At 33.3% G+C, this 27,821-nt stretch overlaps 1 protein-coding gene across 3 annotated transcripts; it reads right to left on the minus strand.

Annotated features, from left to right (window-relative positions):
* Positions 1–115: 115 nt before the first annotated feature.
* LOC102802663 (uncharacterized) lies at positions 116–27,821 on the minus strand. Of its 3 annotated transcripts, none has more exons than XM_085503162.1 (12): positions 27,635–27,821; positions 15,659–15,826; positions 14,573–14,672; positions 14,297–14,403; positions 13,719–14,204; positions 11,536–11,781; positions 9,962–10,003; positions 7,874–8,036; positions 7,354–7,448; positions 6,945–7,167; positions 5,366–5,660; positions 116–4,740 (listed from the first exon to the last, which is right to left on the minus strand). In XM_085503162.1, exons 2-12 carry the CDS (start codon positions 15,766–15,768, stop codon positions 4,571–4,573), a joined length of 2,037 nt encoding a protein of 678 aa, XP_085359288.1. In that variant the 5' UTR covers positions 15,769–15,826; positions 27,635–27,821; the 3' UTR covers positions 116–4,570. The 3 variants fall into 3 exon arrangements, with proteins under 3 accessions (XP_085359288.1, XP_085359289.1, XP_085359290.1); XM_085503163.1 differs by lacking the exon at positions 27,635–27,821 and adding an exon at positions 18,522–18,624; XM_085503164.1 differs by lacking the exon at positions 9,962–10,003.

Below are 27,821 nucleotides of genomic sequence, written 5' to 3' on the forward strand. Positions count from 1 at the left end.
CAAGAGAATCTACGTACCAAGTTTCATTTTAATAGGACGACAAGCTGCAAATTAGGTTATTAATATGCATTTGTTTCAACCAAAAATTAATCAGGTCTGACATTGTCCCAAGACATCTATGTTTCAAGTTTTATTTGATGGAATATACATACATACATATAGACAAAGTAATCGGAATGATTCCAACTGCATGCAGCACACAAGTCTAACTATGATAAACTAACCCTAAAACACATTTTTTCTTGTAATATTTATCCAACATAACTTAAATAAGTTTAAAGGGCGGTGGTCGCCGCGCAGTGCAGCGCTTGTTCAAATTTCACGTAAACAATGTATTTTACATGCGTTGTGTACGTCTCTTCGAGTCCCATATCGAACAGAACACGGCGTGACGACCATTGCCCTTTAAAACAAATAAACTCAAATACTATGATAGATCATTCATTATATTCTTTTTATTATCCAGATCAAAAAATGACCACAATTTAAATTTATTTTATATTAAAAATCAAATTAACTTTGGTGAACAAAAATATAGAAAATATCAAACATAAACCAGTAACAATGTACATCAGTTGAAAAATATAATTACAGAATCTCAAAAGAATTACTAGATACAGTTTTTATAGTAACTATGGTTGTATTTCACACTTAATATACAATATAATAAAGTATCAATGATCAATATGTACACTCGATGGTATGATAGCAGTGTGTACTTAAATAAAGACACACATAATCAGGTAATACGAGGAGGGGGTCAACTTCTTTCAACACTGTACATTGTTAGTAGTCATACAACTGTTATTGAAAGTTGCGTAAATTCTCAATCATAAGCAGTTAACCTTTGAATGCTGTACATTTTCTTTCATTTTTCCATATTTTTTTTCTTCTAAAATATAGATTAAGACATGTTAGCAATATCAAATTAAGTTAACCAAGAGATAATAGAAACATTTTGGGTCTAACTAGAGATATTTACGGTATTCAAAGAGTTATGATCTAAAACATGTTAAAAGTAATAAAATTGGTTACACATTAATTTATCTTTCCATATAGTCTACATGTTTGAAGAGAGCGAAGTTCACAATAATACGACTCTGTATCTACCGGGACCTAAATTAATCTGCACAAGATTAATGAAATATTTCATCAGTAAAGCAGAAGAGTACATGTACTGTTGTACTTAATATGATGATTGATGTACAAAGAGGAAATAATATATGCATATGAACATGTGTGCAGATAGTATATATTACATGTATTTACAATTGTATCAAAAGTAAATCAAAGCATATTTATTCTATATACAAGCCATAGAAAGACAAGAAATCTATCAAGGTGTTTGTCATTCTATAATCAGCTTCTAACATGGCTGCAATCAAAGTCGAGTGTATTTCTTCTGATTTTTGTTGATCATATGTTTATTTCACTATTGATCTCACTTGGGATACTGTTATTTTATACTGTGGATTCTGATAGCAAAATTGACATATAATCAACAAGAATTTCAGTACAAATCAAACAGAATAAAGTTCCAGGCAATTTCATGCACTCCATCGTCAATTAAAAATGACAATGTTCACATTTCAATCTAATTGCTCATTATGCCATGGGCATCCTGCGATCTGATTGGCGGAAACGACCCAGCCATGCTAGAAATGAGATTTTGTCACCATATATTAGAACTGCAGTGACATCTTTTCTAACCTTTCCATGTGTAAATGAGTAATCTGTCTAGATCACCTTTTCCTGTCCTACCTCCATGAAGTACCCTCTACAAACCACTGATAGAAAAGAGCTGCCGAACTTCATTTATGATGTCATTAGCTCATTACCATACAAGACAATATAATACAATACTTGTATATAAAACCTGTAAACACTGTGAAGACCAACTTTAAAAGAAACACCATCCTCATTCAATGTTCTCTTATTCTGGATTTTATCAAGTTTTCCTTCATGCTACAACATCACATTTCTGACTGCTGTACGTATTTTTACACATTTTCCCTGAATTTCACTAATTTTAACACTAATTTTGAACCAAGCATTTAGAAATTGATACTTTGGATAAAAATTGATGATCAAAATATTGGTCGAAAACAGTAAACAGTGTTAACTTTGTAGAAACTGTGACGTTGATAGTCCTTGTCTCATCAATGTACCTAAATCCGGAAACAAATCTGGAAAGCGTAAATTTGCATTATATATAATACTGGAAACAATGATTTTACACTATCCAGATACCCCAACAGTAAATTCACATTTTTTGGAAAAAAACACAATGAATCTATAACTTTCTAGTCTAATATGTAAAACAGTACATACACAGAATTAGCATATGCGCATGATATTAGTGATTTTACCAAGTGACAATTAACCATATTTGATGCAGGGCGATTCAGATTTACGAGATATCATGCAACACCAATGTTTGGGCAGTAGCAGTATGGTTAGTGTGCAACGAAGATTCAAACCTGTCATTCAATCTTTAGATCACAGTCGCAGCAAATCTTTTTCAAAATATGCGTCAACAAGTGATAACAACTAACATGACAGGTGCAACTAAATCTATAATATAAACTACTTAGTGATCACTAAATATGCTAGTTGTCCGTTCCTAATACTGTAAAATGACTAATTTTCACTGGGTTTAAATTTCACTGATTTACCATTTCGGGCATATTCAGTGGGTTTTAAATTCACGGTTTCGTCATTTAGATAATGTGTTCTATGCTAAATTTTACATATTCACTGTGTTTTAATTTAGCGCATTTTTCCAGTCAGCGAAATAAGCTAAATTAAAACCCAGTGAATAATTACCCCCTTTACAGTACTCAGTTTTCAGAAACAATATACTAGGGAACTATAGTGAGAATTCAGTGGGAGACTGTATTCATATCAATTTATTGTGTTCTTAATAAGAAAATTGAAACAAATTATATAAGCCATTTGAAAATGACTAGCTTATGAAGAGTTTTCACAACGTTTCCCCATACTGAATACATGTGCTGTATTTCCCACTATAAAGTACAAGAACTGAATATATATTGAAGAACCTTTTTTTTTTAATATGTATAATACCGAGACCAAAATTACCTTTATGGTATGAAATAAATATTATTGAAATAAAATAGTTTGCAATAAAAATAAACACTACATTTTGCTCACATTTCTATTGGACGTGCACTTTTAAAAGAGGAAATACAGTACTCCTGAACGAATTCAATGTTTGCTATCATCAGCAGCCGTGTTTGGTGAGTATTGAACAGAAGACCAGCCAGAGATAATGAGATATACTCATGTGCAGCCACGGTATACCTGCTGCTGCCCAGATAGCATAGGTTAGTCTACAAGCATAAATATGCAGAGTTGAATGTAACGATGGCAGATAATGGGATAGGATTCACTACAGAATATGTACATATTAAATATTTACAGCTAAGTAAAGTCACAGAATTATAATGTATACTTGAAAGCATTAATTTAAACAACTGGTATATCTGAGTTTTTTGATAAAATAAGATAATATGTATATATACTGAAAAGAAAAATAAGGTAATGTCTACAAAAAAAAGAAATTATTTTTGAAGAACGGGTAGATTTACAAGAATATAAATACAGTGCAGTTACTCAAATTAAATATATGTATAATTGTATAATATGTGGACTGGTTAGGGTGTGTAATGCTTTTGATGACCAATGAATTTGTACTTTCACTTGAAACCCCAAATGAATGTACCAGATACACAGTCACAAAGCATTGTGGGAAAATTGGTCAGTGCAACATCTGCAGTTATCAAGTGAGTCAGTTTATGGTGGTTAACATTTCTTCCTCCCATGTCAAATTAGTGATGACTTTGAATGTGAGTACGCCCTCTACAGGCAGACTGACAATTATTACTAGCAGGCTCCTGAGGACGCTATGATAAAGGTATTTCATGCTAAACTGCCTGCGACATACTCTTGACACATTTAGTTGACATATTCATATTCAGATTCAGATTTTCTCGCCTTATTTTATAATGATGGGAGGAAGAAGGTCAAACTACAAACTGAGAGAATCAACATTACATCATTAATGACTTTACTGTAAAATACTTTATTTTAGCTGAAATTAATTTTTGCTGAAAAGACTTTTTGGGTGTTCTGTATGGAATTTATTTTTACTGATTTTTGACAAGTTGAATGTGAAATATAGAAAAAAAGGTATATTCGCTTGATTTTATTTTCACTGAATCATTCCTTCAGCCAAAGTAACGAAAATTAATTCCAAGCGAAAATAAAGTATTTTACAGTATATAAAATAGAATGCCTTAAAGGTGTAGTGTCTCTTTTCAAATGGTCTGTAAATAAAAACAACTTTCAACTACATTTTCATGCATACATACACTGCAAACTCAAATCAGAAAATTGAAATATGAGACAGCACAGCTTTAAAACAATCAAATTATTTTTAAAGCAATAAAATTAGCATATTTGTTAATTCATTATATTAATTTGCATAAGCATTCTAAAACCATGTGGTGTATCTACCGAACCTCAACAACCCTGAATCAACATACGGTTAATTAGCCCTCAGTCGCAAGGATTCTAATAACGGCTCAATAGCGACAGTTCCATCTGAGCGGCCACAATTTGTGATGGTGTGTTCGATTTGTGTTTCGTCCAGACCAAGCTGGTATATAAGGTTATAATTATTGATAATTCGACGTATCTCGCTTCTCTCCAGAAAACCTGCAATAAAACAGAACATTTTAATTGTTGAAGTATCTCAACACAACACACTGTATGCTGACGCGTTTTTTCTCGTACATTTTGGCAACACGTGGAAGCTTTCATCAGGCATTGTGTTATCGGCACTAATCGGCTCTGCGGTGCGCAACAATTCTGTCAAAATTGTTCAAGTTTTAGTAACAAGAGAAACATTCAATTCACATAAAACTAGTACCTGATATCAACAGAAATTAGATGTATTAAATGACTCTTCCAAAATTGTAATATATGGTCTGAAATTAAACAGGATATGCTATCATGCATTTTTTGTATCCAAACTGAATTTTAATTTCAAAATGGCTGCCAGTCAGCCATCTTGGATTGAATCAGTAAACCACTGCATGTGCATATGTCCCAGATAAAGTACTAGGAACATGCGAAGAATGAAAAGATTTGGTTCTAGGGTTCTGAAATACGACTCCGGACGGGTGGAAACCGAGTTATAAGACCCTGTTCGCTCAAATCTAAATAAAGCACAATGTTCCATAATAATTTCACCATGAAAATTTAAATAAAAAGAATGCTTGAGAATTGATTTAGAAAAAAACATTAACTAGAAATTTTGTCTTCTTTTTGTGAACGTTACCTGTATTAGTACTATCAGCATTATATAACCCCTGTGCTAAGTGTCTATATCTCTCAAACCATGTCTGGTCGTCTTCTGGTTGTTTTTTCACTTTAGCAGCCTTTTTCTGCATTTCTCTTATTCTCTTCTCTCTGTGTTTCTTCGCCATGTCTTCCAGTTGATTCCTTTGATACGAATCATCGTTAATGTTCCCATTATGTCCTACGATTGCTGATCTGGTTGGAGATGGACTTTCTCTGATATGTTCAAGTTCAAAGTCAGGAGATGGTGTGGGTTCTTTCCTGCTGGTAAGTCTCTATAAAAAAAAACCATAACAGCAGCATTAAAGCCCTTTGCAATCACCATGGACAGACTTATGCAGATGTGGCTTTTCAACTTCAAGATGTCAACTGACTGTATTTTCAGAGATAAAGGCTCAGGTATACTATAAATACCCTTCTGTACAATAGAGATTATTTCTATAAGTCACGCTGAAGTAAACAGCACCAGCCAAGCTCAGGTAAAGTTGTGTTTTCTTGAACTTACGACCCGTAAGTATATAGGACCTATTTAAGTGGATGTATGCAACTATGTACAGTAGTGATTATTCGTTTTATTTAAAAAATAAATAGTGTACGAGTTGAGATTTTGACAAATAAAAGTCAAAAACATGAACCTGTTGAAAGACACACTGCTAATCTTGAATAATTAACTTTTGTCAATAAGTCTCACATGACATCACTCAAACAGGGGTGTGTCATCTAATCTTCACAAACATTTACACTGTTCCTAATGTGTTCATCAACGAAGAATGAAAATCGAATTCGCAAATTTAAAAAATTCGCCACATGAGAATACAAAAGTACTGTGTTTAGTATTGTTTACTGTTATATCCAGAGTGTGGGTACATGTGATCTAACCCAGCATCTTTGTTGAATTCTTCAATTCATTCCGATTCCCACCTACAACCAACTCCAAATCTGAGTGGATAAACAAGGCACAGATGGCACTTCTTGTGCTTTGGTAACACAAATGGTTAACTTTTTTCCCTCTATTTGTTGCATATGAAATTGCAACCAAGAATTCATAAGATTAGGTTATATGCAAGTGGTGTAATATGCACTGAAAATCTTGCATGAATGAAAAGTAAGTCACACACAAAAAAATCACATGACAAATAGACATTGCTTGAAATATTGGTACTAATCAATCAGTAAACTGTTTAGTGTTTGTCGCAGGCTGTTTTACTAGTGACTTTGCCTATTTGCAAAACATGTATTACTGGTATGTGCATATTGCATTTTTGAATACAGTGATCATCTCACTCATCATTTATGCAAATGAACTATTCCCAGCGTCCACTGTGTTCTAATGTGACAGTATTGGTCACATGAGATCTTCATTGGATTAATATAGATATTTCAAATTGCATACCCTAATCTTAGAAATTCTTTGAAAAACTTGGTATTAAGACTGCGTGCTGACATTAGAGGAACGGTGAGAAAAATAAAGCAGACCTGACTTACACATGTCTTTTCAACTTGTAACAGGAATAAAAAAAATACGGTCATCATTGTACGTTATCCCTTTTTATACTTACACCTAATGGTTTTCTAGTCTCCCAAGGTGGTGCTGCAGGCTCCGGTGGTGTCCCTGGTATAAGAGGATTCCTTCTTGTCTCTTGCCTATGTTTGCGTTCTCGCTCCTTCTTTGGCCAGGTGCCTGGCCTTGGTGGGAAAGCAGCTGCATTGCTTCTGGGGCTCATCTCCAATGTCATGTTGATTGGTTGTACTCTTTCCAAAAACTCAACAAAACTGATCCAACTACAAGGAGGAAAGTATTCAGAAACAAACAAACAGAAAGTACAAACAAAATGAAAAAGAAATGGTCAAACTTAGAATGGAAATTTAGAAAAGAAAATTATAATATGAGAATTTGTTTACGAATATATGGACTGAATCTGAGGAGGCGGCACTGGAAAGAAATCATAATGGTGTTGTCATACCAACCTGTACTGTCCGTCACCAAGGTCACATCGTTGTAATAGTTTGTCAAGCAAAGACCCCTGCACTGGGACTCTGTGTTTCAGACACACTTCATTAATCTGAAAACAATATTTATTACTACGATCAAACATACTGTCATGGCAATACTGAAACAATATAAATTCAACTGTTGATATATATTAGATGGAACCATCACTCGTACGACCAGTTCCAGAGGGCTTTTACACCTATATATCTGGTTATGCTGTAGGACAGGTAGCATGATTCCAGTGTGGAAAAAGATACTGATCTATTTTTTGAAGGGATGCCTGGAGCCAGTCGGAAAACAGGAGTCATGTACATCAGCAATTTGAATCATACATGCAATACCTGTTAAGTCTGTGAACAGTACAGTACAATCCCTAAACTCACACAGGTACAAGAAAAGACACTTACAGCCCTGTTTTATTTACCATATACAAATCTCAACAAACAAATTCACCCATTATTCTAGTCAGTACTGCACAACTACAGTACTACAAACCTGTTTTTTAGACACTGTGCCGAGTCTAGACCTGTCCATTTCGTTAAAAGTCCTCGACATTGCAGCCATGTCTATTGTCTCTTCCTGTCCCTGTATGCATTGCTGCTCAATCAGCATCAGTAACTTGGCATCCTCTCTATCTGAGAATATCCGTATCGGTTGCCTGGGAAACAAAAAATGCAAATCAGCATCAGAGAGGTACCGTAATTACAGTACTGTGAAAATGTGCTATTTATGTGTGAAAATAAACACTGACAAACCTTCCTGGAAAAAAAAAAAATACCGATAGTTTATTACTGTGAACATCAGTGTAGTGATTATAACTAGCATGCACTGGGTGAGACTAACATGCTAACACATTGGTGAGATTTAACAACCAATTTCACACAGTTCACACAAGTTTCACATGATAACTGTTGTCATGGCAAAATGGGACCTATCTACCTTTCCCAGACGTGAAGATTTTGCTTGCACTGTAACATTTCCTAGTCTCTGTCAACATGTAAATACAGGTTTAAGTTTTCACATCTTTTACTTTTCAATTCTACTTGTTAAACAAGATGAAATACCGTCTCAATTTCTGACATTTACATTTTAACTGTAATTGACAACACCATTTGATGATCTGAGATCTCAGATGATGCCTGGACCAAATGTCTACTGCAAAAATTGAATGATTTTCAACCTAAATTTCTCTATTTTATAGTTCAATGTCGAAATGTCCATCTTTCAGAAAGGAGTATGGCATTGAGATACCCTTACTTCTTCAAAATTGACCATCATAAAATGTGTAAAGCATGGAAATACCTGAAAGATATTTTGCGTTTGTTGAATCCCACACAATGACATCACTACAACATTATGATCTTTGTTTTGTCCTGTCTTATGTCGATTTCATACATAACGGCAGATGAACAGTGAACAGAAAACATCAGTAATTGGACAGATGATTTTAATATAATATCTGTTAGATCATTTATATATAAACTTGCAAGCACATATTGTATCAATATATCTATTAGGATGATGTACAAATGATCTAGATCAGAATTATGTTTTTTTTTTATTCATGAATTAGGCGATAAACCACAATCCAGATTTAGCAGAATACCTTATATGGAAACAAAGAATGTACAATGTAGCATAGTGAATTGATACAACATGTACATTGCAGTACTGTAAACTGCTTAATTTTCGTAGCTAGAAATTTCATGATTTTATAGTATTCATAAAAACAAAATTTTGGGACAGTTGCTGACGCTCTGTGTTATAGGTTCCCATAGAAATTTTCCCTGCTACAGAATTTGACAACTTACATGACTTAATAAATTTGAAAAAAAAAAATTACGCAAAATTAAACTTACAGTATACAGTTTTAACAAACACAACAAACAATAAACAACAAACATACATCAAAACAAAATGTAGTGCAGAAATTAATAAAAAAAAACAATAAAATGATATTAATTACATAACTTTGCAGAAAATAAACATATAATGATTAAAATAAAATCATAAGTTTTTAAAGTTAATTTAATAGCAATGTTAAAAAGAGGTTCTTGTGTAACACAAGTTACAATTTATTGGACATGACATCATCAGAGCCCATGCATTAGCTAGTCAGAGCAGCCTAGATTAATACAGTTGATGATAAAATCATGACAAATACCGGTACAACTGACAACAGACATTAAAAGCATCAGTTATTTAAATTATATGGTTATTAAAATTAGTTTTATTGAAATTCTGTAATAATTAGATATGCGAGTCATTTTCTAGTTTTCCTGCGACAATAAATGCAGTTAGGTTAAAATTTAATGTTAGCAACAAATTATATATTAACAGTCATGCAGATGTAGACATGGGCAGTTTAGATTAGAAACATGCGACCAAGACATGCAAATTATACAGTTATTTGTATCAATAATGAGAAACGAAAGCCATGCAAACATCAATTTTTTTTATATTTTACATTAACCGATTATTAATTATTAATTATTAAATGATGAACCATATTAATTAAGTGGGACCTACAATACAAGACTGTACCGCCAATGCACATTACAGTATACATGAACTCACACTTACTTCCTGGTAATGGGCGTGGCACATTTATCGTCATCTCCGTTCCTTGTGTGAGGTAGAGGGAAGGTAACAAATAAAAAAAAATACAGCAATTGCATAAGATAACTAGAGAATTCAGAGAATGGTATGCACCAAAACTGCACTGTTAGCGGCTTGGGGAGAGAGGGCAGAGGCATCTGGTGTTTATAAACCATAGTCTCAATGCAAGATTGAATGACACATGGCTACTAGAATCCAGGTATGGTAGCATAGTTTGCAGAATTTGAGTTGTTATTGATTAATGAAATCCTGACTGTACATACAAGCACCAGTTAAAACACTGCAGATGATGTATATCAGGAATTTGAATTCTGTGTAAACATAAAATATTTTTATACGTGTTGTATGTATGTATTTCATGCAGGACCAATGTTGAACATGAAAAATTACCATACTGGAGTAAACACTTGATATTCACATATATTTCATTATTACGCTTTGGTGGATTAAGGAGTCTGTAACTGAGGAATTATTTTTGAAGAGAATTATGAAATGTGTCCTTAAATTCCCAGTTGTAAAGTATTTTGTCCAAAATCAGTCAAAACTACAATTTTATAGTATCTCTATCCTACATCCTTTTAGCATGTACCCGGTAACCCTAGTGCGTAGTTGGGCTACATAAAAACAAAAGAATTGTCATCCACTGACACATGAGGGCGATATTTAAATTTCCAGTGTCTGATTCTCACCAACCAACAAACCAACTCCACCCTTTTTTTTTATCAACAACTTTTAATTGGTTTCTCTGCAAGTGTGAACCTGAACTAATATCTAGTGATAAAATCAAGGTGTATTAAATACGTAAATAATACATACAATACACATGGCTGCAGAAGACATGTAAGTTGCTAGGCAACATTCATAGAGAGTCAGCAATGTGTCAGTCTCCGATTGGCGTAATTACAAGCGTACAACTGACATCAGATACAGATGAGTGAATATTCAATCATATTATAAAAACACCATATTATAATTCACACCTATTTGTCTGAGCCCCAACAAACTCAATCACCTTTTTCTTTTTTTTTTTGTCTAATTCCAATTTTTCAGTCAAATTAATGTTTCGCACCAAATACTGAAAACTATTTTTTATCACGCATAGACGTTAGTCGGGATAACATTTTTTGAAATTAAGTCACTGTGACTCGCTGTCATAAAGATCTAAATGTAATATTCACTGCTAAACATTTTTGCGAAACTGGCAAACATTTGTCACACAATATTTTCTTTCCTTATTTTTTCAATAATTCTGATCAAGACCTGAAGATATTGGAAAATTATGTCAATTTTGTCCAAAATTAAGAAATGATAGGAAAGTAAATAAAATTGTGCAACATGTATCAACATTCTTGACATTCAAAAGGGTTAAAATATTTACAGTTTGTTTACGAAATATTGACTGACAAAGAATTGAAGAAATGACATTTTGTTGAACAAATATTCATAGTATTAGCATTAATTATTAATAGTAATATCATATATCCGTTGTGGTCATTAATTATTTACAATAATTACATTTATAATATTTTACTACTTACCCTTGGGCGGATCTTTTTTTCCGGGATGGTTGTTCAAAGTGCTCTTCAGGGTGGGATTGATGATTGTGGTTGTCATGACGATGATGATGTTTATCTTCCTTTTGTCTCCTTGGGCTTTCCTTGTATTTTGTTTTGTTCTCCTTGTTTTCCCTTGCATCATCGTAGTCATGTGTATGCATGGTTTTGGCGATATGTTTTTCTAAATCAGAACTTTTATCTATCGGGTCTCCCCTGGTCTCCATAAATCTATAAAATAATTATGTTTATATTTTGTTTCACTTATTTGTTGAAGCCGTCTTGGGGTATTGTGACTATGATGTGATGCATTTGATGGTATGAATATGCAAATTAGGAAACATAGGAAATAACATCTGGGAAGAGTGGTGGCATTAACAGCAGATATACATGACAGTGGGAAACCCAGGCAGGAACTCTGGTATTATTTATCAACTTAATACAGCCTTTAACAAAAACACTGATGTAATAAGCAAAATGCTTGCTGTATTTTCTTCACATGTTTTGTTTAGAAGTCTGTCAAATACTTGGACCATGAACCAAATTTTAAAGTTATGGCATTCATGAATCTCAACTATATGTTGTTAGGACAGGCTAAAATCTAGTTATGAATTGCTGTTTTTCAATTCTTCTTCAAGCACATCACATCAAAGAGAATCCTGCATGAAATTAACTGACTTGATGATATTGAAAATTCAATCAGAACAAACTTAATCTACAAAATTGCTTTGACATTTATGTACACACGTGGTAGGCAACACTCTGATAATTTTTGTTCTAAGTAACTATAATTAAAAATAAAATAGTGTGATAATTCTTGGCTATTTGTAGGAAGCTTGCAACCATTATATTTGGAACATGATACAAATTACTTCATGTATCACAGCTTGCAATAAATTTTATCAAACAGTACTTGTATAGATTTAATGAAGCTCTCATAGATTAAGTAACAATACATACAAAATATTGATCTGATCGAAAGAAAATGCTTAATATGCAACAATGGTCAGATCGAAGATGAGACACACTTCCTTGTACAATGTAATCATTACAAAAAAGATAGAGATGACCTCTTCAACAAACACAACCTACTCCAGGACAATTACTCTGACTATGAAAATTTGATAAACATACTAAAACTAAAAGATAAACAAATATTAAAAGAGTTAAGTAAATTTATTTACCAGTGTTTTACTATGAGGGAAGACAGTTTAAAAAACGGATTTCCAGCTGCCTCATAACAAAGAAACAGTATTTTTTTTTTATACATGATTTTTATAAATTATCTTTTTTCCTCGCTTTCTAACTGTTATGTATTTTATTAGTTTTAGTTGTATTTGTAATTTTGTTTTGTCATTATTTTTTATATATATTACCTTTATTGTATTGATCAATACCCCATTGTGGATACGATTTCAATAAAGTTATTATTATTACAATAAATGTATGATACATGTAGATTTGACCTTATGTAGATCCATTTTACACATACATTTTAACTACAAGAGTCAAAATGTAATATAACCAATGAAAGAAGCTGTACATTCGAATGCATTACAGATGTCTTTCTTAATTAATTGAAAAATGTGCATCACAGCAAAAATGTAACATGTGACAAACATCCTGAAGCATGGAAGAATCTTATAATAATGCTAGTATTTGGGGGTGTCATCCTTCACTTAAACAAACAGCCTGTCAGCTGAGATAGCTCCGCTGTTAGCAATGCACATTGCAATTAAAGAACTGAAGATATAATTAGAAAATGAACAATATGTATAGTACCAAAGCAATCGGACTTGCTGTTTTCAACAAGAAGTCCAAAATATCACTTTATCACATCAAAATTAGGGATTTGAAGGTCTGCCAAGGTACATATACACCAAGTATCAAAGCAATAACAATTGTAGATTTCAAGAAGAAGTTGAAAAAGTAAAAAGTTGACACGGATGACGATGGAGGACAATCACTTATATGATAAGCTCCGCTCGACTAAGTCGACAGCTGAGCTAAAAAGGCAAAGATATATAACTATAACTATATGGCAAGAACACAGTAATGTACACAGACACAGATAGTACAGGACATAATCATGTCAGTTGATATAATTAAATACTGCCATGTGTAGAATTCTTGTAATAACCTCATGTTTAGTTATAACTGATACATACCTGTTAAGCACCTCATCAAGTAATGTATCAGCCTTTTCCGAGCCGATCTGAACTTTAGCTAAATACTTTATTAACTTTTCATAGTTCACCATGTCCATGTTGCCGTCCATGGCAAAACTTGAGAAGAGTACCCGAAGCATGGACGAGTTGATGGGTAAACGATGCCTCAGACATAACATGTTCATTTGAGGCAGAGTAATAAATCCTGTGAGACGAGTGTCAAACTCTAAGGCGTCTGTGTAGATATCCTGAAATGATGCCGGATCGTATTCTCTTATTGAATGTCGTAGTTCATCTGACATGGAATAATTCGGCCTTCCGAGGTGGGCTAATGGATCAGGTGTTGGATTCGGAGAACTTTCACATTCCTCATCCTCCTGGTAATTCTCATTATCATCCATGTCCATATAGTTGTCTTCATCTTCATTAACTGCAGGCCACGTTAGTAGATTTGTCTTTGCACGTTGCCTTATTGGAGGGAGTATGCTATAAATAAATAAATATACAAATAGTGATACACTTTTGAAAGTTAAAAAACTACATTCAAATTTCATGGTCAAAGATTAATTTCTACTCACTTTGGTCCACCAGGAAATCCATTCCTATTAAATCCAATACCATGGATTTGAGAATTGTATCTATCAGCATCAGCACTCTGGGACGGAATCTTTCTGGCTCTTTCATGCTATAAGAAAAGAATAAATCATTTCACAGAAAATTCAAGTTTTAATGAATCACTGAAATTATGGTCCTAGATATTTTAAATCATAGTATTTTTTTATACAAGCAACTGTAGATACACAGACAGATGAATAAATTAACGCAAATACTTCATATAATATATTGACAGATACCTGATGAGTGGTTGCATAGCCGTTCAGCACATTATTACTATGTGGTGTCGTTACAACGTCTTGTCTCTCCCTAGGAGTTGATGAAGCTTCAGAGAAGGCACTTCAAACAAATCAAAACATATCTAAATATTTATTTCATGAAAAACAATTAAAATATGCAATAATGAATACTGTTGCCATACACATATATATTGAATGGCACATGATATATGAAGATATATTTTTATTGCCGAGATGTTTATTGATTAATTTTGATTGATTGATCAATTCATGGAAGGTACTAACGGAAGGAGCCACGACGCCTCTCAAGTGGCCACTTAAGCTTCTTAACAGGCTTATTTTCTTTTGTTTCAACCCAAGTTAATCCTGATTAGGACATTGTCTAGCTCATCTTTGATGTCGATGATAGTTTGCGATTGTTTACACAAGTAACAAGTTAGCGGAATATGATACAACCCCGCCGATTTTTAAATGTGACCATAAAATATATGCGCATTATGAACTACGGTCATCATACATGCGCACTCGGTTTGTTTAGGTGTGAAGGGTCAAAATACGTATTTCACAACTGGAAATTTAACAAATGAACGTTTGACTTCACATATTTCACATGTTTTAGTTATTAGCAACTGCAACAAGAACAAGATTACGAGTGGCTACAACAAAATTTCCTAAGGACTCCTAACAAATATTATCGCAGAGAAAGTGTCTAGACATGCCCTTCTTTTGATACTATCTTTTCTGGTGGTGTTCGCCGATGTTTGTGAACAAACATTGACAAACGATCATGGGGTAAAAGCTAAAACAATAGCGTCGTGGCTCCTTCCGTTAGTACCTTCCATGATCAATTCAACAAGTAAAGAAGCAAATAACAGACATGAAAGTCGCAGCAGAGAGGTGAAATAAGGAATAGAAGCCAAAGCATCCTGCAGAAATCTGCAACTTTTTATGCGGATGCCTCAACTTTTTTAAATACCACTAAATGTCACCTTCCACACAAGTTTACTAAAATTCTGATCAAGATCTGATATTGCAAATGTTATTGAAAAAAAGGGCAACTTTTAATAATTCAAAACAGTTGCATACCTTTGCGGTGGCGATTCAGTAGCGACGATAACCTGTTTGCCTCCAATTATCTTGACTCTGTTTTTCGGTTGCACGTCTGTCCCAAACGGTGCAAAGCGAGCAGCACACATCGTGATTAATAGTTACTTATACCTTGAGTTTACATTGTAAAGCGGTTTATACATGAACCTGTGAGAGACAATAAGTACAATTATTATAATAATCAGTAAAAAAAGTAATTTAATGACATAAATGTTAAGTCCAACAAATTATGTAATTGTTTTCACCATGTCAAAGGTTAAATCAATTTGAAGTGCAGTACTGTCCTTGTACTTGGTGATAGATGACTGATAAATTATTACATGACATACAACTCAATAATTATAAATTTACTACATGCAGATCTGGGGGTCAATATTTGTGATAACTGATGCAACAAAATTCTAAATGCCAAGCTGTATCAATGTCACGGATCTGATTAAAATACTGTAGAATACTTTATTTTAGCTGGAATAAATTTTCGCTGAAAAGACTTTTTTAGTGTTTTGTATGGCATTTATTCTCACTGATTTTTGACAAGTTGAATGTAAAATATAGGGGAAAAAAACGGTTTATTCGCTGGATTTTATTTTTACTGAATCATTCCTTCAGCAAAAAATAGTAAAAATTAATTCCAAGCGAAAATAAAGTATTCTACAGTACCATGTTGGTATATGCTTCAAATTTATTTTATTTCATTTTTTGCAAAACAAAATTACAAAAATATTATATTTGTTGTTATTTTTGTCAATCTACACCTGTTTTTTACTTGGTTGACATTTTTTAAGTTTTTCATACACATGTATGACATCTTCACCAGCCGAGGTTTACTTATTCGGTCGTCATCCCACCATTATATCGTGGCAGCTTCAGCGAAACCGTGTGAATCAAAAGATGCATACTATGTATATTATATATATATATCGAGATAAACAAAATTAACTAAAAATACAAAATTGCAATTAAAAAAAATTTAATTTTATACACAAGTCATGTTAGGTACAGCTCCTGTTGTGCATAAGTAAACAAAATAAGTCTGCCATTTTGAAAAAGAATTAATACGATAGCATGTGTGACATTATATACATGTATCGTAAAGTTTGATTGTAACCAATAAAGGCATATTCATTAAAACGCTTGTCACTTGATATTTGATATATGTAATCTGAAAACAAAATTATGTTCAATGTCTTTACCAAGTTTGAATGATATCTGTCCATACTTTGAAACCAGATTCCGGAATGCCAGAAATGCTAGATTTTGATGCATTTGTATTAAAACCTTAAAATGGACGCTTCTTGGCCATCTTGAATTTGATCAGGAAATAAATACATGTGCATACAAGTATGTACGACTAGATGTATGATGTGTGAAGTTCAAATTAACCTATTCGATCCAGGCAGTTCAGATATATTGGGTTGGATGAACACACAGATACATTGACAGAAGCACAGAGTAATTTGCACTTTTCATGAAACAAAGGTATATGTGCTTGTAAACTTTTCTGCATTTCATAAAATACAAATTTTGCGAGTCAGTGAAAATCAGAAAAAAATTTGTAGTGAAAATTGAACGCTTTACAGAATTCACCAGGTGTTCTTCATCAACATCACAGTCACAGACTGTCAATGTTTTACACACGTCGGTATAGTGTCAAACATCATGTACACAATATGCAGCATGATACACCCCACTGACTGCCACATTGCTGAATACTTAACTACAAACCATGTAACAACCATGTACCTTTCCATGCTCAAACATCTCAACTCAAACATACAGCATTAATCTAGCACATAATTACCATATTAGCTGTCTCTTTTTTTTAAACTAAGGGGTCTTCTTAATAATTATTAGGTTGATTATAATTCACTGAGGGGGGTGGGGGGCTTTTATTATTCTTTCAAATGCAATTTGCCATGACAGGCAAATACATCTCCAGATCCGAACCACCACAAATGTATACAAGTATATGAAACAACTAAAGTGAAAAAAAGAACTTTTCTGTCAAAATAAAATATTGAAAATATCCTTGTTTATTTAAACACCATTGCAGGATTGTTCACATGGCATTATAGAGTAAGGCTCTCTACTCTTCGACTTTTAAATAAAACCATAGCGCTCAATTATTATCATAATAAATACAATAGAGGTGATTAACATAGTGTATTGTCATGCAAATTTACCAATACGCTATGCTGGTTAACAAGTACAATGTGCATGCATATCTAAAACATGAAACAAACTACTTACAAATGAAAACAGACTAAATGACTGGATCAATGTTACAATGCTCCCCACAACAGCAGATAAATACAAAACAAACAATTTTACTAAAATGTTTTCATGGTCAACTTGCAGCTTTACTATGGTTCATTTTTCTGGGTGTTCAACTAAACTCTTTAGTGATTGGGCTCAAATGTAATGTAAGGGGCAGAATCAGAGAAGTCGAGGACCGACACTTCAAAGTGAAAAACAACTATTACAAATACATTGATAAATTGATTGATCATAAAATGAAATATGTAATGTGGTTTTAAAAACTACCATCATAAACAAATCTTTGAAAAAAAGGAAAAAAAAAACAGAAATGAGATCTCAGGGGTTTGGAAAGCCCTAACATGGAGCATGCAATGCGTCAACAAGTACTACAAAGAAAAGCGAAGAAATAAGAGATTGCCCGCAGCGAGTTAAAAGCACACAAACAGTGCATAAGGTTGTTGTCGATATACGTACAATGTAGTATTGGTGTACCACTGATCAAAGTCCATGCATACGAATATTAATATTAACTGTCTTGAATAAGAGATAAATTAATAATTTAAAAATAACAACCAAACATTACCCTGATATTTCGTAACATATTCTCCAAAGTTCCCAATTGTTACCAACACAGAACCATGTGTACGTTTACACCACTCATGTACATACAATCCCGTAAGAAATTAAACCCCCAAAAAAGATCAGGTGTTATTATAGAGTCCCTAGCAACTGGCAACATGAGTAATGGGGCTTATATACAGCCATCGGTCGTTACACCGCAGTTTGATAGGATCACAGCTGACACGGTTCACCTGGCCCCTCCTGTCGACATCCTCAACACACTCACCTCACGAGACAATGAAAACAGGTTAAAATGATAGGAAATTGGATACAGTGTGGCAAAATACGGTACAATTGAATGAGAAGTAATTGCGTTAAAGAAACTCAAATGTAACCAAGACGAAGCTACGGGCATGGAAACGGTTTACAAAATTAAACCCACCCTAGGGACAATTCTAAGTGCCAATCCACCATGTGTGGGTCAACACATTCAGGGCGGTACTGGACTATGTTTTGTATAACAGATCCTTTCCTGAATTAGCCTTGACAATGCTATTGGTTAGCAGCACAGCAGACTCACAGGATTTACTCACAGTGGTCAGCATAAATACAGAAGAAGAAAAAATGATACACAATAATCGCAAATACTGCATACTTTAGCAACAACAACAACAACATCAATTCATTGACATTGTCCACAGCTATCATGTATTTGTGTACACACATACAAGTTTACAACAACATTATAAGAATCAAATATATGTGTAATATGCACCCACACAGGGTTTGTGATACAACAATGATCCATGGCAGGACAATTAAATCTACATTTGTGTATGAATGGTGTTTATAGTGATAACTCTAAAGGTAGACAAACCCACATATGATCCGCCCTTGATTTACAGGTCCAGCCCAAAAAAAGTTTCTGGTTCATTTGTTTTCCATAATAAATGTGGGCATGTACTTTTTTTTTTTTAAATTATCATGATTTGTGTTCTTTTATCTTTATCTCAAAATTTACTGAAAATGACAAGAAATACAAATTTCTTTTAAGAGTCTTAGGTTTACATGTATTATGTAAGAGGAAATTTGTTCTTTTCATTGATTGCTAAACTAAATTGAGCATTAATACACGCACGACTAATCACACTGATATAAAACCCAATGAATAATTTATTCAACGTAAGGAGGGTTGGATCTAATTAAAATAAAATATTTTTTTTCTTCATACTACATTTCTCTTTCTATGATGCATAAATTTGTTCAAAAACAATTCTGATTTCTCATGGATAATGGTATATTTTTTGTACTGTTCTCGTTTCCATTGGTTTCCATGGTAACCATTTATAGCATAAAATATAAAATTATGCTCAGTAAAAAATTTAATATAATTTAATTATAAGTTTTCAGTTCAGCCAGCTTTCCATCATCTGAACCACAGAGCTTTGCAAACTTAGAGGGCAACAGTCGTCGTGTCGCTTCCTGTTTGATATGGGACTCATAGCGAAGTATACGACCCATGTAAAATACATTGTTTATTTACATGAAATTAAAAACCGCTCTGCGCGATGACCACTGTGCTTTAAACATACCCCTCCCCCAACAACAACAACAACAACAACAACAACAACAAACCTGTGCATGTTTCTACTAAGAGGTAAAATACATAAATTTGATTGGCCACATCATCAAAACAAGCATCCAATCAAAGTTGGTGTAGTTTATGGCAATGGAAGTAAAACAAAATGGCAGGATGAAAAATTGCAAAGAACTCTGAACAAGATCTGCCAAGGTATAGGTGGTAAAGCAAAGCCAAATAAACTTACCTTGACTGGCTAAAATGGAAAACAAAATGTGATTTCTCACACAAATTTCATTGACATTTGTCTCATAAAAATAAAAGTGGTTGACAGTACGTGTTTTTTTAGAACAGGCTGAGAAGAAGAAACTTAATCGAACATTTTAATCTTCTTATCAGAACACCGAGACATGAATCACAATTCTATAGTATACATGTAATCATTTCAGTTCTTATTATGTATAGCCTCTCAAAACACAACACAAGAGTTATCTCTCCCAATATGTGGTTTAATTTCCTGTTGTCACAACTACAATCAATTGTCACTATCCAACAGGTGTTATTGAGTTCTAAACATAAAATCCCACTGTGTCCCCAAGGGTTTACTGTGCAATACTTCATTGCAGCTGGAATGTAAATTTGGTGAAAATTTTGCTGCCTTTGCAATACTCCACATGCAAACCACTGATATGTATTTCCCTAGAATTTATTTTCACTTAAGTAATATCCCTTCAGCAAAAATACTGTAAACAGATTTAATGTCACGAAAGTTAAATTTTGGCAAATTTTACAAGTCAGTGAAAATTAGAAAATTTTGTTTGCATTGAAAATTTTTCAGCAAATTTCTTTGTCAGCGCTAAAGTGAAATTTTGTCGACACGAGTGCCATAATATCCTCAAATCAAGCAAATTTCTAGCATTGAATAATTAAATAGTACTTGTGTTGTAAATAGTGGTCCCTGTAATCAGGAGTGATCAAATCGAATAATAAAAAATAAATGAGAGGTTTGGGATTCAATAAATTAATATTTTAAATAACCTACACAATAGTATTGGTGAATGCTTGGATGAAAAAATTACAAAAAAACAAACCTTTCAACTCCCTAGTGTTCAATGTACCACTTTTGTGCCATGATGTCACTACATGTGTTTTAGAATGATGTAGAAAGAACACATGCAATGGCACCCCCCTCCCACCCAATTGATATAGTCTCCATGCTTTAACATTAAAAAAGACTAAATAGACCTCAATTAACTAAATGTTAGTAAAAATAGTATGATAGGTCAGTGTTCTCCTTGACTAACTCTATTTTATTCATTGAAACGCTGAATTGGGTCTATTGTTTATTGTTTGGGACCCTTACTATAAAATGCCATACAAAGGGCGTAGTCAGTAGCCGTTTCATCTCTCCAAAATGTATGAACTAAAAAAACACTAATTTTAATTTCAACAATTTAGTTATCAGTTAATTAATTATTAATTTAAGCACCCAAGCATACAATCTCAAAGATCTACTAATGTAAAGTTTCTTTAATCAATAATCCAATCATGGACGTTTCACAAAACGAAGGAATTTAAAATACTAGTAGCCTGAGTAGCATTATTCATATACACACTTGTCTGGTAACTTTAGCTGATAACAAGTGGATAAAAATCATACAAGGTTATTTGAAGAAGTAAAAAACGTATGGCAATCGTATCAACCTATACCCAGTGCAGGTCTATGCTATCCAGTACTGTCTGCATGCATACTTTCACTGCTTGTAAGTCATCATTTGATGCAATATACCTGTGCGTACTCGAGCCGCAATTCTATTTACGTCACATGCTAAAATGTACAATGTTGTTGCTTCTGATACAAACAAAGGAAGGTGTTCAGTGAGGTAATATAATGCACATTTTTTAAATAATTGGCATTCACAACAGTTCCAAACACATATGTACTATAGTTTCTTAATCTTGAATAAATTTGATTCAAAATAGTGTCGTTTATGTTAATATCATTACTTACACATAATGCATACAGAATACCTTGGCAGATTATATTCATTCAATGCGTATGGATTTTAGTGTGCACTTTTTGGCAATTCAACATTAAACCATTAATGATTTTGTTTAATGTCCATTGCCATATGCTAGGACAACTATGATTGGGAAAATGTTGTTCCTATAACATGCTTTCCAAAAATACAGTAGGCAGGTAGGTATGTATTCTTTCTTTATATTTTTTTATATACCTATACTTATATAACTATGTCTCATGTTTTGTTTAAATTACCCAGCTTTGTAATTTTTTCAATGTCCATTAATGCTTCAATAAATGACACAAGACACAACATGAATGGGTGGGTGGGAGGTCTGCTGAGACGATGCGTATCGTATGGTGCGGCAAAACGAACTGATGCTTGAAGAGGATGCGAGCACAGATAAGCAAATGAACAGTCTGGTGTTAATTAATGTAAATCCGACTGAAGGACGAAATGTGAGCAAATATTGCATGAAGTACAATGTGGCATGGGAGGTGTCAAAATATGAAAGGGGGATGTCAGCTTGGTCAATGCATGTCATAATTGAGCATTAACACAGATTATAAATTATATTCATAATCATACTATAAAATCTCATTTAAAGTCTAGCATAATTTTATGACATTTTCTCAAAATATGGCCAAGACAAATTTAGGACAGGGCAGTAAAAGTAGGGTAGGTCAGGTTGTGGGAACCAGTCATTTTTTTTTTATCTTGGCCTAAACGGGTTTATGGGTTAGAGGCACTGCCAAACTGATCTACAGTATGTATGCATTTTACCAAGGTCAAATCCCGACTTCTCTGTAAACTCATGCACGAGTTTCAAGAGGGAGTATGTTTACATAACCATACGATTCGGACGATGCCATAATACAAATTTTATTTCTCTATTTCCCCAGATCATTTAATTATAGTGATTCTAATAAGTACTAATAAACGTAAATATTGTATTTTCTTACTTAAAATCCCCCAAAACCAATATGGCTATAAACATGTGGACGAACATGTTGTTAATGTTCTGAATAACGAGCTTCGTTCATACATGTATTTGCAGTGTATAAGTGTAAATACCTGTCGTTTACATTCCACAACACCAAGCCATCACGACGTACAATGGGATAAACTGTTTATACAGACACGTAAATAAAACAGGTGAATCGACACTGTAACCTTTGGAAGCTAGCCAATTGTTTAGAAGTGTTGCTAAGCAACCATTGTAAACATTCTTGAATTATGTTAGACACATGTAAAGGTAGTTTATGTATATTTTTACACTGTAGACATGGATTACATAAACTAGTTTACAATACAGTGAAATTACATTATGAATATCTACTATGCACGGGTAGACATATTTCAATTAAGTTGCCAGTATTGTCCAATTTAACCATATTTTGTGAAGTAATTTGCATACTGAAAATAAATCAGCAGATGTTGAATAAAATCGTATCACTACTTAAGGCATTAATTTTAATATTTATTAATTTCTCCTTTTTCATATTTTTAGCATACATGTATTTACTGCATTTTAAATTCAGTGAAATAATTATTTTTATTTTACATGGAATCCTGATTTCACTTTTCAGCAAAAAATAGTTAAATTAAAACCTAGTGAATGATTTATACCATTACAGAATATTCAGTTCTTAAATGAAACAAGGTCACTTGTGTTTCAAAGACGGTTGCAAACCAATCAAGTTATAGACAGATGCATGCAACATACTTTTGACACAGGAATGTTTTAAAACTTTGCTGAATTATTCATTGTAAGTTGATATTTGTATTTCCAAAAAAACAAAAATAGGTTTTGAATTATTAACCTCAACTTTATGTATTTTGGAAATTTTCAAATCCAAAATGGCCACCAAAAGGTTAACCGATAAAACGGAAATATGCATGAAACAAATCATAAAGTCATGTTTTTCTTCTAGTCCTGTCAATTCTCAACGAAATAGGATTTAGGTAGCCAATTAGATAATAATATAGCACAAGAAATTGAATGTGATTTCACATTAGTGACGTTTAGTAGACAAGCAATAATCCAAAACATTCGATGAATCAAACAGGTGTCATATACAGGTCAGTATTCTTCCCAGACTAAATGTCAAGCATAACAATTATATAATTTGCATAATTACATTGTTATTGTGAATGAAATTAACAAGTCCATATATTAAAGCACTACAGTTGATGCATCGCACCAATAGCGACGTATACAATGCTTGTAAAATACAGACTCACAGAACGCGATGACTGTAGCATTTTAAACTGCAATTATTTAAAGATGGAAGTCAATTTTTATATTATTTACCTTATGTAGATCACCATATTTTTATTATGCATACATGTAAATGACCATTATCCATACAAGTGAAATAAATTGGTGAAATGTTAAGAAGGCCTTCATCTGAACACAGGGTCCAAGTTAACATGCCACACATAGCGAATGCAGTTACAGTAAAAATGATGGATGTATACCATACATGTACAACAACACGTACAAAGTAATCAAGTCAGCAAACACTGTTGTCAACCAATATTGTCAACACTGTGCTACGTCACGTACTGAATGACTTTGTGACAATGTCAAAATTGTGGAGTATGCGGTAAACAGTAAAAATCAATAAACTAGAGACAGAATGTCAAATATAGTTAGTTACAATTGACACCCACACCCACATGACATACTAACGACAGAACTCAGTAGATCAATAAAACCATCACAGGTGCTTACGAGTGAACTGGACACATGGCAATATATTATAAGGTTACAGTTGATATAACCATGGAGATCTTTGTAGCTCCATAATTTATTGATGTATCCGGTGAAATACTGTAAAATACTTTAATTTAGTTGGAATTAATTTTCACTGAAAAGACCTTTTGAGTGTTTTGTATGGAATTTAGTTTCACTGATTTTTGATGAGTTGAATGTGAAATGTAGGAAGAAAAAAGTACATTCGCTGGAATCTACCGTATATTCACTGAAGCATCCTTACAGAAAAAATATCAGAAATAAATTCCAAGCAAAAATAAAGTATTCTACAGTTATATATAGTCCTAAATGTAATCTACTCAGAACAATGCATACATGGTAACCGAGGCTAATCTACATAACAATTCATTGTACTTATAAATATACATGTATATTTCACGATGTGTAATCGAGGGGTTGATCTCCTGTGTGCACTATATGTATGCAAAAATAACTTACTGGGGACATGCAGATGAAATTTGCTTTGATTTTAGGATTAATTATGATGAGAATTGTCAATTTAAAATTACAGTTTTGTGTATATACATCTATGTATAATGCCTATACAAATGCAGCAACCAACGCAGTTTGTCCTATGCACTTTTAAATTGTATATGTCTTAGCCAACTTTCCCAGGTATATCATGTATTACAGTGTAACCGTTACAGACATCAGTTTTACTTTATTATATCTCACAGTACACACATGATTTATAAAAATTGTATTGAAATTTGTAGCTACTGTACTGTAAGATTAAAACAAGCAGCCTCTCAGCTGAGATAGCTCAGTTGTTAGCAATGCAGGTTTCAATTAAGAGACTGAAGAAATCATTAGAAAATGAACAAATCTGAAAGAGGTCCACATGTAGTACTTTTATATATATATAATATCAAAGCAATCAGACTTGCAGTTTTCAACAAGAAGTCAAGAAGTCACTTTTTACTAAAAATGACAAAAAATATTAGAGAATTAAAGATATCATCACGAAATGAACAAATCTAAGAGAGGTCAAAGTACATATACATCAAGTATCAAAGTTAAAAGAATTGTAGTTTTCAAGAAGAAGTCGAAAAAGTGAAACATTGACATGGACGACGCCGATGGACAATCACTTATATGATAAGCTCCGCTTGACAAAGTCGAAAGCGGAGATAAAAATTGGTGGTACATTTGTATCAGCACATGTGTATTTACCATTATGGTGAAATCTGCTCTACTCTACCTGTTCTTCCGGTGTATGTGATCACAACTACACAGGTTAGGATATTAGCAGCGTATTTGCTTACATATGGTGAAGACTTGTTGAAATAAATCACAATTTAAATCATCGTTTATACGAGGGTTTATGTCACTGATGTGCCACTGATGCAAACAGATTTGCTGTGACACAACTAGTTATGCTTATTCATTGGTGTATTATCAACGCAAAAGAAAATTGTACATTCATATCGAGCTCTTGAAAAACATCTTATAGCAACAATACAGTTGTCAAATAACAGCTCATAGATAAGGGAAAGAGAAATTTCCTGAACAAACGACAGGATAGAGAGCTGCTACACAAAATCTTATATACCATTTCACATTTTATTTGTCATTGAACCAAAATCAAAATGTTAAATTTTTCTAACAGGTACATACATGTAAAACCAATATTCTATATTGCTGGACTATCAATATGTAGTATTATGACTTTTCATTTTAACTTGTACAAATAATAACACTAATACAATGTATCAATAACATCTGTAAGCAAAACAATTGAATTTCAAGTTGTGCATTGTTGAATCTACTCAAGTCTCAACTAGTTCGATAATGTGACTGTTGTCCAGAAATTATTATCATTATTATTTCTGTTCTATTCTAAATGTCCTTATAGTAGTTATCATTATATCCCACACAGTTCTCACTGCCAATCAGACTTGTGGATTCCCATGCAGACATGATGCAGTGATTTGTGTGGCTTAATACGTTACCATATTTTCATGAGCAAAAATGCAGCATTATCTGACACAGAGCAGAACAGAAAGTATGAAAGTATGAAGCAAACAGCAACAACAAACAAGTTTGTTGTTTTTATTATGATTTCAGATGCTGGTAATGTTGTGAGAAGAACGTGACTACATGTACCTGTTTTAGAGATCTGACGCAACCTGTCATGATCGAGTGCTAGTGCAGAACTAAACTAGAGATTCAAAATATCTTGCAAAACAACACATTATTGATTTTAAGGCAGCTTTGATGCACTGTATTACTAGATATGTAGACAATATAGATATGAGTATCTATTTATCTATAATATAAATCATCAGTTTTTATGGACCATTATATTATAATTTATATAGATTTTTTTTATATTGATTTTCATTTACAATTTTGCAAGACAGATTTAGTTCTGGATTGATTATATGGAAAAATCCTCTTTAGATAACGGTATACGTGTGTATATAATTTATATGATAATATAGTAGTAGTTAGCCATTAAATACCCTGTCTAAGTGCCCTGTTAAGTGCTAGCTTGGTTCGTATATGAAAGCTACCAAGGTTAATGGAAATCGACAAGTATTGTGTTCCTTTTGGCTAATTCGCTTAATTTTTTAGTCACGTAAATCGCATTTAAGCCGATATACCCGAATATGAACCAGAGGGAGCCGGGTCAAGGTTGTTGTGAAATAATACACAGTGCCTTGCCGGGACTACGCTCCGTAACTTTCCGGAAATTGTAAACGAAAACATCATGGCAACCCCGAGTTGACTGCCTGCCACGCGCAGCTTACCTTCGTTTTCTGCGGTACTTACGGCATACAACGGAGAAATTCCTCTAGACTGTAGCGCACGAATAATCCGTCACGTCTCAGTTAAAGTTCCTTTCATTGGGTCGTTCTAACCCACTGACAGTTAATCGCGAAATGACAACCAACACGGGGTGCACATTTCATAGGCTAAACAAAAGGTCGGCCGTGG

Source organism: Saccoglossus kowalevskii, chromosome 9 (assembly GCF_978046115.1).
Source record: "Saccoglossus kowalevskii chromosome 9, keSacKowa6.1, whole genome shotgun sequence".
NCBI lineage: Eukaryota > Metazoa > Hemichordata > Enteropneusta > Harrimaniidae > Saccoglossus > Saccoglossus kowalevskii.